Consider the following 20,868-nt stretch of genomic DNA (forward strand, 5'->3'; position numbering starts at 1 on the left):
ATTGTGGCAAGTTTGAAAAGAGCGCACCTGAAAAGTTCTGTCCTGAGAGGCTAACACGCGAGGGAGGCTGCCGTCTGCTAAAGGTTAATTTGAATCTAGGTAACTTGAGCCAGTCTTCTCTTTTACAGGTGATTGTACAGGAACAAGAATGTGGATTTTATTGTTTTATTCACTACTAAATATCATAAAGAGCATAGTTTTCATCAGCATTCACACTTATTTTTGAAAAACAAAATTCCTGACTTTTTTAATAATTTAGCACACTAAAAAATAAGTAGAACTTGGATTTTTATGTAATTACATATTTCCTCCTTTGCATAGCTAAGCAAAAATAACAAATGTCTGTGAATTTCACTGTTGGGAATGATATACATGAATTCCATGTTTCACTTGTCCGGTTTTCATTGAGAAATGCAGATTTATTTGTAGGATCAACATTGAGAATATGATTTTTTGAAAAATTCTGTAATTTTTATCTGATAAGACAGATTCATCACTTTACTTTCACTAATCTAGTTTCAAACCATGCAAACTCATGGTACAAATGATAGCTCTTCAATACTGGTACATTTTGTAAATATTGTTTTTATTGCAAGTGGCGAGGTTTCAGGAAAGTCTCATTTGTATTGGACTCAATGTGGATTTAAAAGGTATACTCAGTGAAATGCCCAACACTTGTAATAAAAATGTATGCACTGGTTATGATATTCAATAGTGAATAAAATGTATTTTCCAGCACAAGGCATAAGGCAATTAATTTTGTCATTTGTATTATAGTCATCATTAGCAATGTGAAGTGGGAAATGTACTGTTTTCAATGCCGATACTTACAGACTCCCATGTAGCCAAATGGTTAGTGCTCTTGCCTTTGGTGCAAACAGTCCCATGTTCGAATCCCAGTGACGGCTCAAAAATGATTTCGGCGTTGAGCAAGCATTGAAATGACAACTGGGGAGTTACTTGAAAGAAAAGTTAGTAGGCTCGGTCTTGAAAGCCAGGAAACAGCATCAATGTAACTCAATGAGCTGATTGGTAGGCCTTGGATCTCAAAAGATTGCTGCACCATGGTTTATTTTCATTTATTTAATAAATTCTGATATACATGGTTATTTAATAGAACCATGATGTAATTTCCATCAAATAAAAAATAAATTCCTTGTCAAAACACTGTCCAACAATGGTTTTGTTAAAAGTAAAATTTCAACGGTTCTTTATGTTTTGCCACCTGCTGATTCCGAAAATGAAGTCAGAAATTGTCAATCACCACCATTTTTTTGTAACAATAAAAATATAATTCTGCATTATTATTGCATCATGCAGTCCATAATAAGCTGATTGGTAGGTAATATTTAATGTTTTTTTATGTCTTTGCTCCAACAATACGCTAGTAACTTTAGGCCATTGATGTCTGCATGAATGACAACAATTAAACTAGTTAAACAATCCAACTGAAAAATTTGACAATAATTATCTTTTCAACACAATGCTGTGATTTAACTGTCATATCTACTTCTCATATAAGTAGCAAGTTGTCTGGAGGAAAGAAGCTTTTCCTGAGTGTTTTTCAGTTCCAGTGAGTGTTTTGAAGCAAAGACAGAATCGGGAAACATGTCAAGAAGTTGCGTAAACGACATGAACAATTTCTGTTATATCTGTGGTGAGTTGACCTTAAAAGCAAATAGGAGAACATTTACTCCTCGTGTAAAAAGAGCTTATGAGTGGTACTTTGACAATAAGATAGACGATTTTTGATTGATTGATTGAGTTTATTTTACTTCGCATTTTACATGGCTAATTTGCAAAGATGGGTATGAGTGATGAAATTGATGAATGGACATTCACAAACAACCAAGCCTGAGCGGGTTTCGAACCCGGGACCCTTGGTGTCGTAGCACGATGTCCTAACCTCTCGGCCACAGGATCCGGCAATAAGATAGACGAAAACAAGAAATGGGCCCCTGATATATGTTGTGCGAACTGTGTAACGCTTTCGAGTGGTTGGCTGAAAGGTTCCTATGATATTGAGGGAACCTAAGGATCATATAACAGACTGCTATTTTTGCTTGACAAATATATCTGGTATAAATTCTAAATCAAGGCATACAGTAAAATATCCATCACTAGAATCAGCAACTCGACTGGTGCCTCATGGACCTGGAGTTCCCATACCTGCTCCACCAGATGACATCAGTATAACGGAAGAAAGTGAAAGTGTTCCTAACAAATTTAGTGAATTGCATAATGATCCTGATCCTTAATAACTCAAGAGGATCTTAACGTTTTAGTTCGAGATCTAGAGTTAAGTTTTTAGATATGTATGCTGAAGATAAGGACCTTGTTTTCTGTTGTAACATCGATGGTCTATTAGTGTCACTAGGTGATGTCCATAAAAGTGAAGAATGGCGTTTGTGTTTAGACTCTCCGAAAACAAGTTTGAAAGGAGTGCTACTGCACAATGGAAATAAATATCCAAGTATTCCCGTAGCATATTCCTATCGCATGAAGGAACGTTATGAAAACATGAAACTATTATTAACAAATATCTAGTACTGTAAATACTCTTGGCAGATATGTGGAGATTTAAAAGTTATTGCTTTCCTCTTAGGATTGCAACTAGGTTACACCAAATTTTGCTGTTTCCTGTGTAAATGGGATAGCAGAGATAGAAAAAATCATTATGTTAAAAGGAACTGGCCGAAGAGAGAGTCACTCATTGCAGGACAGGAGAATGTTGTTCATCCACCGCTTGTAAGTACAGACAAAATCTTACTGCCTCCTCTCCACATAAAGCTTGGTCTGATGAAGAATTTTGTAAAAGGAATGGACCGTGAGGGTGGTGAATTTATGTTCCTCAAAGAGAAGTTTCTGCGAATTACTGAGGCGAAACTAAAAGAGGGAATATTTGTTGGCCCTCAAATCAGGAGACTAATGAAAGACAATGATTTTGAAAAGAGCCTAAATGAGCTGGAATTGGCTGCTTGGCAATCTTTCAAGGAAGTTTGCATAAATTTCCTCGGAAACTACAAGTCAGAAAATTACAGAGAACTTGTCAGTAATTTGATTCAGAACTATCATGCTCTGGGGTGTAATATGTCTCTGAAGATACATTTTTTAGACTCCCACCTCGATTTCTTCCCGCAAAACCTTGGGACAATGAGCGACGAACATGGAGAACGTTTCCACCAGGAAATTGGTGAAATGGAAAGGCGCTACCAGGAAAAATGGACTCCAAATATGTTGGCAGATTATTGATGGACACTAAAAAGAGATGTTCCTCAAGCAAAGTACAGCCTAAAATCAAGTTCGAAGACATTCTAGATATGCCATTGTAAATAATATTGCATCGTATCACTATGAGGCTATATAAGACTTGTATGTATCTGATATTTTGTATGTACCCTGTTACTCAAACTTCATGGGTGATGGAAAAATTCTGTAATTAGATTTGAAATCAGCACATCAAATTCAATTAGAATCACCCCCTACTTTTCTTTTAACAGACAAAAACTTCAATTTTGTTGGACAGTGAAATCATTCCCTAGCTTTTACAGGTTTTGCAGGCATTTTGAAACAAATTTCCAAACTATTCTGTAATGTTTTAAGTTTCATTCTACTTACAACATATTTGTGGGTTGAAACACATCAAAGGCTTCAGTTGTAAGAAACACAATATCTAAATTTTTTCTCACCTTCCTTTTTTTTTTTACTTACAAATGATTGTTGTATCAAATCCAGTTTGACAAATACGGTGTAAAATTAATATTCACTAGACTTTCATGAGAACAATTAAACACATCATGCTCTAAAAAAAATAACAATATGTTCTGTGTTTTACACCTTCAAACAAACAGAAGTAAGTATCGGAATTGTAGATTCTGATAACCATTGGAGTTTTCCAGGGCCCACCTTTGTCACATTTACAAGGTTCACTGAAAGTTATTCAGTTATTTAAATGGGCTGCAAGGGTGTGGACTTCATGAGATGTTACAAGTGCCAAACTATTTATATATTGGTAAGAACATGTTTTCCTCACCTAGCAGATTGTCTTGAACATGTTTTAAGATAAGTCTTAATGCCATGTGCTGGAAGGAACATATTTGGGTGTTTCATCAAGCGATATATAGTAGTGCAATGCACTATAAAAAACAATGATAAAAACTTGTTCAATATATTCACAGAGTGATCCTATAACAGTAAAGCTGGTGCATAATGTGAACACCAAATAAATTTCTCTCTTCTTGTATTCAACACATCTGTTTTGTGTAAGGTTACATATTATCATTTCGAACAAGTTAAACAAATTGTAAAAACTTTTAAGCTTTCATTTTATAGGAAAAAGGCTTGCATTACCTAGATTCAAAGAGAGGGAGAGAGAGAGAGAGAGAGAAACTTATATCTAAATACACAAATGAATACAGAAACTACAAAATAAAAAAGCCAATAGGAAGCAACAGAGCTGATACTAGTAAAACACACATAATCTACAAAAGAAGTCAAATTGTACAATAGTAATAAATGAAATTAACAATAGCGAATTTTTTTCACATGCTCTACAAGCAGGGTTGCCAGGCATCCATGATTTTACAGGACAGTTTCTTACTTTAAGTAATATGTCCTGCATCGCATGATAATCTTTCCCGCAACGTCAACTGTTCTGTATTTGAAAATTATGTTCTTCCCAGCAGTATCTCATGTTTCTGAATGCCCAGATCATCAACTTTTCTTTCACTGGTGGGTTGCATTATGGGACAGATCCACTTCCCCACCTGTCTTTCTACTTTCTTCTCAGCAAGTGTGGTGGCACGTGGGTGCTGTTGCAAGCCCTGTTCAACTTGTTTCAAGATGAGATGAACAGAAAGTAGGGTATTCTGATACAAAGAAGATGAAGTCATGGTTGGAGGAAGAAAATTTTCACCTGTGGTTGAAGGGTAGTAGTAGTAAGTATAAAGTGGATTGCAAATACTGCAATGAAAAATTTTCAACAGCACATGGTGGTGGTAGTGATGTAATGCAGAATGCACAAGGAATGGAGCACAATATTATTCATCATCCAAAGTCGTGGTATTTTTTCCATAATAAAAAACTGTTATGAAGATGAAAAGATGAATAAAAATGCTTATTAAGGCTATGTACTGTGTTTTTGCTATTTTGTCTTATTTTCAATTTGCGATTGCGATTTTGTCCTGTATTTCCACACTGACAACCTGGCAACCCTTTCAACGAATATAAGATTCATGTACAAACATTTCTGCAATACTGAGTCACTGTACTTAAGTGAACTTCAACAGTATTCTACGATTATTACTCAACAGAGTACTGCTGTGAGGGAAAAAAAAGGGAACCTTAATATGCTACAGCCATGGCTTGATAAGATAAAATAAAATTTGCTGCTCTCATGGTTGGTTATCTTTAAGCATATTCTAGGGTGTAAATTTCAATTTTTTTACTTACAGTAAAACTTTCACTCATCTGTCCTAACAAAGGTCAAATCTGGATAATATTTATCCAGATTTCAGAAATCCTGATATTGGATATTTATTTATCATCTAAAAATTTTGTTTATTCAGATTGCACAAGATAATTCGTATATTTAGATATTCTCTATTTAAGTATCTGGATTATTTTCAAATTTGACACCATATAATAAGAAATCTGGATATTCATCAACTTGATTTTCAGGCCCTCCTTAATGCATTTAATGAAAAAAAAGTCATTTTTCCATCTGGTTATCCAAAACTAGGAACAAGACCACAAAATGAACGCAAAGCTTAAACAAGAGACAAAACGAATGTAAAGCTATAATTCAAATCTGAATAGTGATAACCTACAGGACAAAAACTTCAAACTCAGCGAACATGTGTACATAGCAGATAATAAATTGGTAGGTAGTTCGCAGATGGCATGCACAGATCAGTCATAAAATCTTCAACTGAAAGAGTTCATCTACATGGATGAGAGCAAATGCTGGGTGGCCACTCTAAGACCAGGATAAGATTCAAGTATAATTCCCGGTTTTCAAGCCGAACTTTCCAAAAACTCACGGGTACAAGCAGATGTTTTATCTATTTCAACCTTACATGTCCGCCTCTCACCACACAAAAAACTATATTAACAATATAAAGGATGATTCCAATGTATCCAAAGATTCTAATTCAATTTAATTAAACGGTACATAGCCTATATTTAAAATATTCAATTTAAGGTGCAGAATTTACATACTCAGACTCGAAATATATCTACAAAGTTAAAAATGTTACGTGATATATTAATCTACGAAAATTTGTTAATTGTACAATAATTTCAACTCAAATTTAGCTAATCAATTTCAAGATATCTTATCTTGCACTAATTTTCAGTCTGTCATAGATTGTTCTGCAAAGGACACTAACAAAGTAAACGGACTGAGAGAATTCTGTTTAGTTTCCACGCAGCTTTGTTTTCCTTTCACTATAAAAATAAAAGCTAAACTGTGAAAAACGTGCCTCAGGGCATTCATAAATATGAATAAATGCAATGGGATTTCAATTAATAAAAGTTGCACTTTTTCATGTCTGCAGAGAAAAATTCACGCAGAATTCCCGGAGTCAAAAATTCACGCATAATTCCCAAAATTCAAGGAATTCCCAGTGAGTAGCTACCCTGAAATGGCATGGTAGTTGTCTTCTCTGCTTGGCACTTTGTCCCAGCTAAAACAACAGGTTGCTTTGCTAAAAAGTGTAGTTTACATGATTTATGGCTTGTATCTCACAAAAGTTTTGCTTACTACAAGCTTAATTTGATTTTGTTTAGAACTTATCTAGTAGATGTCTGTATGTAGGGTTGCACAGGTTTGTTGCATTTTAGCACAGACCTACTGCTGATCTACATATATTTTCAAGTTTGACTTAGTGCCTGTATACCGCAAGAATAATATGTTTTTGGGGTCCATGTGCAGCAATTACAGTAAAAACTGCATATCCCAGAACCTCTATAAGAAGGAAACCTGTAAATACGGAAAAAAAAGTCCCCAGAACGGACCGATTTTATACCTGAAAATGACCTGCTTAAGGTGGAAACGGAACACCATTTAAAGACCAACAAGATGTTTTTATTCTCAGTAAGATGGAAATTTCTTCTTTATATTTTTCGCTCGCAAGAAAACAATGCAATACTGTTAGTGGAACACGCCTCTGTTGCCACTCGCTTATCGGTAACATTGTCGATATGAAAGAATGCGCTACAATACTCATAGCTGTTACGATTCAGTTCCTTTCTTTCATCTCTTACCCTCTTTCTCCACCTTTCTTTGTCTATTTCTCCTCTGTTCTTTCGTCATCTTTCTATTTTTTTGTTATCTCTCTTTGTTTCTTCACTTTTATCTCAATCTTTCTTCACGTCTCTTATTCCATCTTTCAATCTTTCTCTTTCCCTCTATGCACATCGTGCTACGATGCCAGGGGTCCTGGGTTTGAAAACATACGTAAGTACAACTGTACGTTCTTACAATACTGTAAAAAGTGTACCACTATGTTGTGTAGTTACATAATTGTAATGTCTGCTATGCGTATTGCAACTGTATCGCATTCTTATTCATGTACGTACATGCATTAGTACTCTACATTATAAGTAATGCGAAATGTAAATCTGTCTTTCCATTATTTCCTGCAGCGCTCTATACTGTATTTAAAGTCAACCCTGTATAAGAAGGAAAACTGTTAAGAAGGAAAATTTTGCTCGGAACCATCATGTTCCGGGATAGACAGGTTTTACTGTATAAGCCACTGTGAAGGCATTTTCACCCTCTGCCTGCAAACTGAGGCCACTGTCGAACTTTCTCCTCCATTAGTTAACTTGCTGAAGTGGTAAGCATGTACAGAGATATTGAATTATCACTTGCTGAGAAATTTCTGTAAGTTCTAGACTGACAGAGGGCAAGAAACCACTCCTCTTCACTTGTGCAAGTGTGTATAGGAGGGGCCATCTTTAAAATGACAAAAATGGTGTTTTGAAGCTTACTTGATCAGTGTTGCAGCCATGAGATTGTCTTATAAATAACAGTTGATACCTCATGTAAATTTGAGCTGTGTACAGTCTGTCCTGTAATTTTTGTCAGACTTTTAAGATTTTCATTTGACTCGTGTAATAGTTTGCACAGTGCAATTTGAAAGCATGGGTGAGATCCATGTTGGATAATAAATCAATAACTCTGAAGTCGAAGCCTCCCTCCACAAATGATTTTTCCAACCCAGTGATTGCAAGTGAGATGTGCACAGACTCGAGACATTTCTAAGCAATTTGCACATGGAAGCACTGACCGATCAGTTCAAGAGATCTCTGTCTGCAAATACACTATCTTCTATGTGCATACGGCCTTAATAAAAAAAACAAATATGCACAAACTTTAGAGGTCTGATCAGGTAAATAGGCAACATTTATCATTGGCAAACAGGTATTAATCTGTAATTATCACATAGGGATCAATTGATAAGAAATTTTAAGCAGTGCAGATATACTTTTATGGATAATGATGTCCTAATATCATACTGTACCCACATAAAATGTCATTCATTTCACGAACAATCTGAACAATGCATTCACTTCATAATTAATGCATGTGTCCATGGTTTAAAAAATTTGCTTATATTGGAAATTCAAATTACAAAACCAGGTAAATATACCATTATAGTCAAAAATATCCTTTGGTTGATTTTGAGTTTATGCATAGAAGGTTAATCGGGACTGGAGCTACAATTTAAAGTGGGATCCGAACCACTATGTGCCTCCACCAGGTATCAAATCCAGGATGCCTTGATTACAAGGTGACAATGTTACCACTATGCCATTGGGTAGGCCCCTTATAGTCACAAAGAAATTTAAAAAATGGCACAATTATGAATTCAATTACAGACTATGCACTGAAATATTGTAAAGGTAGGTCAGATAAAGTTTCCCACGTATATAGCACCATGCCATGAAGGCACATTAGGGGATATTGGGGTATGGCTCCACACATTCTCAATCTCAGCCATTTTGGAGGTGTTGTGATCAGCACCGCACTTCGGTCACCTTTACTCCCCAGGGTTGCCCCCAGGTACCCACTGATTTATTATTTTATATTATTAAAAGTATTTATGAGGCAATTCCAGCAAGTACTGACTAATTTCCTTATTCTCTATTCATGAGTGTTTCACAGTTCTAAAGTGGATATTTTAGTTTTTCTTCAGGGTGGCCACTCTAGGACCGTCATAAAATTCACGTATAATTCCAGGTTTTCAAGGCGAAACTTTCCAAAAATTTAAGGGTACAAGCAGATGTTTTCTCTACTTCTATCTGTTAATTGTATAAGAATTTGAAAGTCAAATGTACCTAATCAACTTCAAGATATCTTATCTTCAATAATCTTGTTTTATCAGATAGATTGTTCTGCAAAGGACACTAACCAAGTAAACGGATTGAAAGAATTCAGTTTTATTTTCCACGCAGCTTTTTCTTCCTTCCGCGACAAAAATAAAAGCTAAACAATGAAAAAATTGCCTCGGAGCATTTATAAATATGTATAAATTCAACGGGACTTTGATTAATGAAAGTTGCAAATTTTTCACATCTACAGAGAAAAATTCATGCAGAATGCACACATAATTCCCGGAGACAATAAATCACACATAATTCCAGGAATTCCCCGGAGAGTAGCCACCTTGTTCTTACAAATTACCAACATGAAACATAATGGAATGCGAGTGGTACTAGACCAAAGAGAAATTCAAAGAATTTTATTGCGTGACCTCGAAGTTCACCATTCTGTCACTATGTAGCGCCACAATCACATAAAGTCAATGGCAACTCCGCAGCAGCGCACACAATCTGTATTCTGGTATACAGAGACCAAATCAATCATTACAGTGCAAAGAAATTACCAGCCAATATGGAGGTGAAGCCACCTCCATATATTTACTGAGGATGAACAGATCGATCAGATTTGGACATAAAATTTACTGATATGTTAGCAATTCAAAACTGCAAATGTTCCTTGAAGAACATCAAAGATCCATTAAATGTGTGAAGTTACCCCTAGAACTGTGCCATGAAGGCACATAGAGGTGATGTGGAGCCATGGCCCCATATATTGATCAGCACTACACAACGGTTGCCTTTAACTCCCCCTATCCCCTAGGTACCCATTTATTACATGTTGGGTCACAGGGACGAGGCTAGAAAGATTCCCTTACATCCACCACCCTCGGAATTGAAGCTGGGTCTCGGGGTTGGCAGTCAAGACACCCTGCCGAAGTGACCAGCATGGTTCCAAAGGTCCAGTCACGTCCTCAATTAATCTATGTAACCAGGTGTATGCAATGTAAAACCGGGGAACGTAAAATTGGGGTTCCGCTGGACTCACTTGTCATGATGTCATGAGCACCCGGAGCTCTATCAGTAGAGCCACATATTTATGGTGGAAAAAAACATTACGATTTCGGTGCAAAAACTGGGACATTTCAATATCAAAAGTGGTATAAAAAATGGCATTTCAGTGTTAAAATGGTGAATAAAACCATAAATTTGATTTAAAAACTACACTTATTACACAAAAGAAACATTTCCCTTCTAATAGCACATTTATGTAGTTATCAGAGTAATAAGTTTATTCCTGTGTAAAGGAGTCCATTTTTGCTTTTCATATATTTACAGTAGAATTAATCAAGTTCCGTGATTTGCGTAACAGGATAATTCAGACCTCAGAAAATGTCGCTTCATTAAATTAACTCCAAATTTTGTGTTTAGTAGTTTATTTAAACTCTAAATTTCATGTTTAGAAGTTTATTCCTCATTTTGCAGTTCATTTCGTATCATTTCTTGACAAAACATGGTAGGAAAATGTTACAATGTGTTATTTCACACTTTGGGTTTTCGCCAAAAAAAAGAAATACACATGCCTCTATCGATCAGTTTAACTGAGCGGCCGACACTTACAGCTAGTGAAAAGAAATTATTATATTATTTTATGGAATACAACATTTCTTTTCCATAGTTGAGGTATTTGCTGCAGTAGATCACACTTCTTGTTATGATTAAGGAGCATTATGATATATTTTAAATTACTTAGGTAGATCTGTCAGTATATGGATGACAGAGTTCCATCTGACATTTCAGTCTGGGTGTGGATATTTTATAATTTAATAAAATTATCTTGTTTGGGTCTTCCATGGTAATGTATGGAATCATTATTTAAAGTGTATAAAGTAGTTTTGTTTATCAACTGGTTGAGCCACATGATGTTGGAATTTCTTGGCAATTTATTTTTGGTTCCACAAAAAACAGGATAACTTCACATGAAAACTCACAAATGAGATACTGCAATATTATACACTCTGTTATTTACAAGTTTAGAATTACGCAAATTTGACCTATTGTTTCATACACGGTGATCAAGTTATGATGAACACAAATCCAAGCAGTGTTTTAAGTTGACAATGTTATTTATTAGGTTTTGTATAGGTTCCTGAAGGATGACCACATGGGGACAACATTTTGTCTATCAGTCCACTATGAGTGCCTAAGCATGTTACAATCAAGCCTGGAAAGACATCAAGGATAATAAGCAAACAAGACCTGCAGCAGTCTAGCCAATGTACAGGGTGAACAAGAGTTTCAATAATACAGCTGAAATACTTACATGGTTGGAAGAGTATGTCCTGAAGCTTACATGGCTAAGTTACTAATGTTCTATGTGTGACCCTTTTGTAACATGACAGATACCGATGTGATAGTCCAGTTCTCCCCAAACACGTCTCAGCATGTACATGTCAACAGTCGTAGCAACTGTTGTGATGTGTTGTTTAAGATTGTCCACACTTGTAGGAAGGCGTTTTTGTTCCTCCCCTTCCTACAAGTGTGGACGATCTTATATAATGCATCACAACAGCTACTGTGACAAGCTTGGGAAGAACTGGACTATCACATTGATATCTGTCATGTTATAAAAGGGTCACACACAGAACATTTGTAAGTTAGCCACATACATGACACTCTTCCAACCATGTACGTATTTCAGCCATGTTATAAAAACTCTTGTTTCTGTAAAATTTTGAAACCGTCTATTTCTTTTGGACTCACCCTGTATATTAAATATATTTTTTTTACTCATAAAACAACAACTAAATTACAAGATATTTACAGATATAGTGGATTGGTAAATCCAATACTCAAATATGCTAATATTGCCAGATATTGCATTTTTGTCTATATTGCTTTTCTCCCATTGTTTGGTTATCATGATGATGAGAGTGAATTATGAGATTAAATTGATAATGGACACTCACAAGCAGGCATCCATACCCAGTCCAGCACTCAAACTTAGAGAGATCGTACATCAACAGCATAACATGCTCAGTCACCAAGATGGCACACTTGCAATAAAATGTTGCAATTTGACATGGGGTAAAATTTTGATACTGTATTGCTGCCTGTGGATTAATCTGATTGAAGCACATTAACTATCATTCCTCATACATTATTATTTAATATATCATGTCTTGACTATGAGTGCTTGCTTACCAGTAATCTACAATAATTAGATTTGAAGTTAAAGCCATGCACATTCAACAATGTAACAATTTCTTATTTAAAATACAGATTTTGAACATACAAACTACAGGGTTTCCAAATAGGTTCAAACAGATGTTTTCTGGTTATTGTTGTCATGTGGCAACACTGTTTTGATATGGTATTTATCAGTTGTCAGCTATAGGCCATGACTAATGCAGTCATGGAGTGAACGGTGGAACAACCATGTTTCACCAAATATTTGATTTTTCAGTCTACATAGCACCTGACTAAGAAAACAAAAGACCATGTGATCTGATGCTGCTCAGAGAACAGCATTTTGCATCATAGTGACATAAGCATACATCTACTCCCAAGCACTTCCAATCACAAAACATTCAACCATTGTATTTGGACAAATGACAACAGGCAATCAGAGGCTATAATCTGAAACCACAGGTACATCAAGGCAATGCCAGCTAAATAAGTAAACAACACATTACTCATATCGTTCTGCATCAAATTCCCAAACTGTTCTGGATATTTTCAAATATACATTCCCAAACAACTCCATAATTTAACAACACACTTTCATTTCCTAATAAATATTCAAATTATTCAAGTCTATTTTGGACACTCCTGCAACATATGAAACAGCAAAAATAGGTAAAAAATGTGTGATATAAACTATCAAGAATCAATCAATGTACTTAAAATCACAAATCAAACAATTTGTGTTATGGAGGGTTTGTTTTCATCAATCACGCAAGGACACAGAAAATAAACTATTAAGTTTTCACTTTACAAAGGAGAAAGCAAGGTTCTTAAAGAAGGAATGAGCATTCTGGTTTGATGAAAAGTTGCATTCATCTTAGCCTGGTAATAAACAAGTTTTAAGTGGTAAAACTGTAGTTCTATACAACAGAGTAAAGTTTACACTAAATGAACGAAAATGAAGTATACAAACATTTTATACAGAATATCTCCCATCAAGAAAGTGTTTCAAGAAAAAGTGGAATATATTTCCACTGTTGAATACTGAGAAGTACAAAAACTTCATTGTTCCCGGACTTTTCCATGTTTTTGGATGTCTTTTCAAAACGTCCTGACTTTTTTCACTCATAGGTTGATTTCCCTGACTTTTCCAGGTTATTCAGAATGTCCAGGTCAGTGGTCAGTAAAAATATAATGTCTTTTCATGTGGAAGAAATCCAAAATCTGAATAAAAATCTCATATCTTCATAACATTATCACAGAAAAAAAATATCTAGTGCTGCAGAGTAACACAACCTCAACAACTAGTCCTCATGGTTCAAGTTAAAAACTAATTCTCCAACATTTGCATGCCTTTACATGAAGCAAAACCAGCTGCAAAAGCACAGATGGCAAATTACTGCACTACATACATACATACCCAAAAATTATGAAGCCTGCCAAGTATTTGGTTCTCGCCCCTGCTGCATGTTAATACCCAAGACTGTTACAATCTATTGTGTTAGAAGTATTTGTTAATAATACTTAACTCAGTCACAATAACGACACTTTGGTACTCAAAACAAATCAAAATTATAAAAGAAATAACAGAAGATGATGCACATGTTAAAAATTCATTATACCTAGTAATAAGAAGTTTAAGGAATTTGTAATTGACAGGGATATACAGTCAACTCTCGATTCTACGACCCCGGGTATAACGACCCTCTCGAAGTAACGACCCTTTTCCCGGGAACCGTGAAAAATTTGGAAAAAAAAGTTGAAAAATTGAAGGAAATCGGCCGAAAAATGCATTTTTTTTCTCCACTCATTCCCTTTACGAGTGCTTTAACGCTCACAATTTGGTCTGAACTAAAAATATGTACCACCACACCATGCTTGAGTGATATCCAATAGCACTTGACCTCTGCCCTCCCCTACCTCAAGCACACCATGTTACCTCGCACCCGATGGCCGCTACCCAACACGCCAGGCTTGCTCTTGGACACGCGAGAAGATCGAATGTGTTTGGATGTTATTTTAAATCTACTTGACTTGTTTCCTTGTCCTAAGAGCTGCTGAAAACTCGCGGGGGAGCAGCCCTAAATGACTGCTGGACTTGCAGTCTTTGCCAATGTGTATGGCAGGTCAAGCTCTTTCATCAATAAATACACCACCTCGAGAGATAAGATCGCAGGAATGTTCGAAAATACAGATGCGTGGCGCCTGGAAGTCTGGCCCATCTGTCCAGCTCTGACCTAGAGTTCAGCAGGTTCCCGTGAGTGCCAACTCTCGGCCTTGTAGCCGACAACTTTCGGTAACCACTTTCATTCAAAGCGTGTTCTTTGTTCCCTGCAACACTTCATAAAAAAGCAAAACTGTTAGAGATAATCAAAACCACATAGGCGGACTAAAGATCATCAACCCGCTTAATGCGTTGTCATCCAGGTTTCCACAAAAGTTTACTTCGATATTACGTGCATCATAACTCCAGTTTCCCACTTCATACGTTTTCCTAATTATGTCGATGTCGTAATATCTGCCAATAAAAGTGTTCTGTGACTTCTCCCTCTTTTCCTGTCAGCAAAAAGGGGGGGGATGTCGATTGTTTCAGCCACGATTTTCTTGCTCGTGTATGCACACGTGCTGATTACAGGCGAGGGTGGAATAGGACCCGCCCCTCTTCCTTTCCTTTGACATCTAAAATGGAGCAACCAGTTCTGGATATATTCTTGAAAACAAACAAAAACCATAGAACAAGTAAAAAAAAAAAAAGTGACCCTCCCCCCTCCCTTTCCCCAGCTCAGTCTCCGCCACTGGTGTGCACGGCAATGTTGATAATTGCAGAATTCAGGTCCCCTTTTTTTATATGCTGTTGTCTGCATAGAAAATATTGCCCGTATTATTGTCTGTTGCATGGTAAAACGTAAAGCAAGGGTAATTTCTTTCTTCTTTACACTGCTGTTAAAAGTTCGACAGTTGCGTTATCTTTAAAATGCTGGGATTTTTTTTTCTCTTTCGCCACCTGTTGCCCGAACTTCCAACAACTTCCAATGGGTCTCCTTGTTTTTAAGATGCAGCTGGCGCCAGTGTTTTGTCTAGCATCTGCAAAGCTCTTACTTGCTGATAACAGCGATGACTCATCCAGCACCCACGGAAAAAGGTATTGTTTTGAATGTCCCAAAGCTGTTTTGATTTGTTTTGATTATTTTCCTGTAGTTTACGGTTATTACAAGCATAAGAAAACAGTTTTTTCTTTGTGACGTTTCAGGAGAACACACGCTCCTTTCATCAGACATTTATTTTCATTTTGACTAAAGATACAGTTATAACAATGGTTAGTAATTTTTAAACAAAAAGAATCCGTTATATAATGGATGTTGTCAATGTTACATTGTTGTAATATAGCAACTTAACTGTGAAAAAAGCAGTCTATTTTATTTTTATTTTAGAATTTTTTAAATTATAGACTGCTTTTTTCACAGTTAAGTTGCTATATTACAACAATGTAACATTGACAACATCCATTATATAACGGATTCTTTTTGTTTAAAAATTACTAACCATTGTTATAACTGTATCTTTAGTCAAAATGAAAATAAATGTCTGATGAAAGGAGCGTGTGTTCTCCTGAAACGTCACAAAGAAAAAACTGTTTTCTTATGCTTGTAATAACCGTAAACTACAGGAAAATAATTCTATCATGCAAGCAATGCGTACATACAAGAAAAACTATTTGTTTTGATTTGACGATAAGGAAATTCAATCTCCAGGAAGGAAAACAAGAGTTAAAATAACTTCATGTTCTGCCCCTTCTGATAAGCAAATCTGTAAATTTAATTTGCTTTTCTTCAGAACCATTCATGTGAAGAAAGAAGAAAAAAAAGGAAAGAAAAAAGTATTCAATGTAGGAATGGTCGCGGAGACTGATTAAAAAGACATTATTCAAGGGGAAAACGATTGGAGGGGTGGATGTTTGACATCGAGAATACTCCTAAATCCAACATTAAATCGCGGATTAAGGTGAGAGTAAATAACGATCTACCATTTTGATATGTGAAAATGCGCAGTTTCATAAAGCTTGTTTTCAGCACATTTTATGCTGATGGGCTAATCGGCACTAAATATACAGTTTAAAGTGAAATTCAATTCCAAATCCGAATGATTATCGACTGCGACGCTGTTTCGTGGTTTCATGACGTGTCCTAGAATACGCATTGGGAAACGTGCAAATTGCGCATTTCCTTTTTCACGCTGGATTACAATGCAAGTCAAGGAAGGAGTTTGGACTGCTCCCTTGAATGGGGGAGGAGGGTGAATGAAGTTGGTTGAAGCAAAGAAAAGTGACTTCTTTTACGATGTATTTTATACAGCCAAACCAGAACGAAAATTACAGCCCTGCCTTTTTTTTTTTTTTTTTTTTTGTCTGGTGCCTAAAGAGGTTGTGTTGTTTCTCCCGAGAGATTTAATCTTACCAGTTAATCTTGTAACACACAATGCTCCAGTAGACCCCTATAAAATCCAACATTCGTTCTGCCCGATTATCTCCCGACTTTTGATGGCACCAGTCTGACTGGTATCAAGATTCTACGAGTTTTGCTTACAATAAGCTCGAGATTGTTTTCCTTTCCATTGGTCTCAGTGCAAACAGGTTTCTCATGAACTAGAATTGTAAGAATTTCCTGGAAAAGCAATGACTGTGCACAATTGAAAGAAAGTAACATTATTTAAATTCTTTTTTTGTGAAAACGTTTTCATGTTCAATTTTCCTTCTCACAACACGCATCCTGTGCATAACAGGTTGTATAACTACCAGGATAAGTGATGTTACCATCTCCTAGACATCTTTGTGTCCGTTTGAGCTCCGTTTAAGCTAAATTCCAATAACGACCCCTTCGAAATAACGACCCTTTTCCCGGGAACTGTGAAAGGTCGTTGAATCGAGATTTGACTGTATTACAGTGTGAAGATGACCTGTTTGTTGTCAGGTTAAATTTTGTTTTGTTGATTTGTAATATCGGTGTAATGTCAGTGAATAGTAAAGGCAAGGAATGTGTATATATACATATACTAGAAGAATTATTCCACTGTATACCTCACTCCAAGTGGATTCTTCAAATTCAACATATATGGTTCCATGAATATCCAACTTTCCTTGGTAATGGCAAAATATATGCTTAATATCTACCTTACACAAGGAGTAGTTATGAAGTTCGTATTATCACCGAGAGCAAAAGGTCAAAGCACATAAATCCTCTATCAGTGAAATGTTGTCATCTTCAGGTTTGCAGAAGTGCCTTATGCCACTACAGGGACAACTCAAATATGGCACCAACCATGCAGAAATAAGTGTCTTGTTCTGTGATTAGTTTTCTGCACTTGAAGACAAAAGAATGCCAAGGATATTCATGCTGAGCCTCTCGAAGTATATGGGGACAACGAACCAGGATATGGAAGAGAGAGAGAGAGTGGGCAATGGACTTTAAATATGGACAAAGAAGTCTTGAAGACTAAGCATGCAGTGCTGGCCATCCCTCAGTGAGGAACCAATAATTGTGGTGCAAGTGAGGCACTAGTGCTTGAAGGCTGACATTACTACTATTGATACAGAACATCCACAATAGTTGTAGGCCCATCTGCAACGTTACCTATAATTCTGAGACTGCTCACGCCCATGGAAAAAAAAGGACAGAAAAAACCCTGAATGAAATGTCAATGCTGTGCCAGGTCGACAGGGATGATTTTTTTCAAAGGTTCATCAGTTATGGTTGTTGTCATGTGGCAACACTTATTCGATATAGCGATGATCAGTTGTATGCACAACAAAAATTTGTATTTCGGGACTCAAAATGGATCCTTAGCAACACACCACCGTCATTGTACTGTAGATTTCAGAAGGTTTCACTCCCTCTGACCACAAAAAGTGAATGAATACTTCATTGCTCCTCTATGGTGCAAGTCAACAGTAGAGTGAGCAGCAATGTTGTATGAGCTACTGCACAGGCGTATACTGCTTGATCGTCACAACACCTTTATGGCATGTTGCTATGGAACCATTTTGAGTCCCGAAATACAAATTTTCATTGTACATAAATATCCATGAAGTTTAGAATAAAATTTCTGTTATTTCATGACTTCCCCTCGTATATATACCACTACAACCGAGAAATGAAGGAAATGAGTAAACAATGGAAACTCTCACATTCACCGCCACCGTAGAAGGCCAAAATGCAGCAGTTATCTGGAAAAGTGGTGTTCAGTGTTTTCTGCAACTGCCACAGTGTGCTAAATATTATTATTATAATTAATATATTATTATAATTATTATATTATATAATTATTATTGATAATGATAATGCCCACAAAAGCCAAATCATCACCAGGAGATATTACAAGGACTCCCTCACCAAGTTACATAGAGTTATCAAAGAGAAGCATTGGCAGAATGGTGAAGATAAGGATAAGGTTCATTGCAGAAAATTTCTGCTCATGAGGCATTAGCACTTTCTGGGACTTTCAGGTAGGAACTTCTGCATCACTCACCTTATTCACCTGAACTGAAACACAGGGACTACTTCCTCTTTCCTCACCTGAAAACTGCACTTCATAGATGACATTTTAAGGACAATGAAAATAATTGCAGACTTCTAAAATCAGGGTCTCTTGACAAGTGATCCATCACTGGGAGAAATGCATTGCCTTATCTGGTGCATACGTGTAGAAGGCCAAAGCACATCACCAATGTTAACCCATCTTTTTCTTTCTTCTCGGTAATAATACAAACTTTATGACAGCCCCTCAAATTCTATGGCTATACGTAATATTTTGTTGTATTCTTCAAACATCAGCAGTACTATAATTTATTGAATACAATTTATTTTACATGTTTGCATTGTGTTCTTTCTTTCATTCTGGTTCGAGATCTAGTTTATTCAGTTGAACTTAAACCATGTCACCAACGCTGCCTCTATCATAATAAATTAGTAGTATTAATATGTTTCTTATTCTATCTGATAAGTCCACCCTGTTATTTCATTTTTAGTGTGAAAGGAAAGGAAAAAGTAAAATACTTAAGCACTAACAGGCTTCTATACACATATATGCATAATTAATCACACAAAAAGTAGTATTTAATGATGGGGACTGTAACAAGAGGTAATGCCATGCAACCTGAAACAGAGATTCATGGTTGCCACTGGCATTTATTTTTTCTGTTGGAAAACGACAAATATCTTTAGTACAATACAGATAGGCTATGTTAATAATCTAGATATGTCCTCTTCTGAAGTGCATGGCTTGGAGGAAAAAGGGTAAGCCAAATGAATTCACCATGATGTTACCGATGCTAACATTATAATGTCAGTACCATATCCAGGCAGAAAAAAATAAATACCAGTGACAACCATAAATTCACGTCATGTGGTTGCAAACATAAAGGACAGATAATGACATATTCTGAGAGTTTGAGGCATTGAAACAAATCCTCACTGAACAAAATGTTATTTCAGAAGGTTGTTTACCTTTATGTATTCTAGATGCCTGAAAGTCTGTACAACGTCACCTCTATATTTGTTTATAAACTAACATTAACAAGCATTCAGAGAAACATTAGATTACTGAAATTTCATACTGGTTCAGCTTTTATAATAAGGCCAATGCTTCTCTAATTGTTAGAACGTCTAAATTTCACTAATCCCAAAATTGCCAAGGAATTACATTTATGCAGGGTTTCAGCACATTGTCTTTCTTCCAATACCTACTATAAAGAGAAATTTGTTACTAAGACAGTTATTGGAAGTTACTTTACGAGCACAAGGAACAATACCAAAAGCAATACACATGATCACAAACTATCTACTATAACAAACAACCCATCTCCTCTACAATGATGTGAAAGTGTTTTAGGTTATTACCCACCTTTCTGAAGAGACGCTGGCTGCCTCCTCCTGCAGACGTTGGATAGTAGATGTAGATGTTGTGATCCTCTGCCGAAACTGGCTTCTCCACAAATGGTTTGTTAAACACAACTCCGTTTACCTCAACATGGTCTTCAGACTCTACCAGTTCATGATCTGAAAATATTCACATGAAATATAATTAGAGATGGGTCGATATGAAGTTTTGGCTGATACCGATAAAGTACCGATACCAATAACCGATATTCTACTGATCCGATATAAAATCCCAAACGATACATGGAGAACCTGAACGGTTCATTGACTTCCTTAAAACAAGAACACTCCAGTACGTAAAATTTATGTATGCTTTGCACTCAAACCCCTCCCCTACCTCCCACCACGCACCCACTCAACCCTCCACCTAGCAGTGTCTCTGGCATTCTGTCAGATGCAAGGCAGCACTGTGGTAAGGAGGGTG

The 20,868-nt window shown here is 36.3% G+C and overlaps 1 protein-coding gene across 9 annotated transcripts in view; it reads right to left on the minus strand.

Annotated features, from left to right (window-relative positions):
• l(1)G0196 (inositol hexakisphosphate and diphosphoinositol-pentakisphosphate kinase) overlaps positions 1–20,868 on the minus strand; it is a 198,247-nt gene that overhangs the window by 119,524 nt on the left and 57,855 nt on the right. For all 9 annotated transcript variants that reach the window (XM_083143232.1, XM_083143227.1, XM_083143231.1 and 6 more), the window contains one exon: positions 20,410–20,564. In XM_083143232.1, the coding sequence (XP_082999358.1) occupies positions 20,410–20,564 (155 nt within the window). The remainder of the gene's footprint in view (positions 1–20,409; positions 20,565–20,868) is intronic.

Source organism: Lepisma saccharinum, chromosome 21, assembly GCF_977018435.1.
Source record: "Lepisma saccharinum chromosome 21, izLepSacc3.1, whole genome shotgun sequence".
NCBI classification, from domain to species: Eukaryota; Metazoa; Arthropoda; class Insecta; order Zygentoma; family Lepismatidae; genus Lepisma; species Lepisma saccharinum.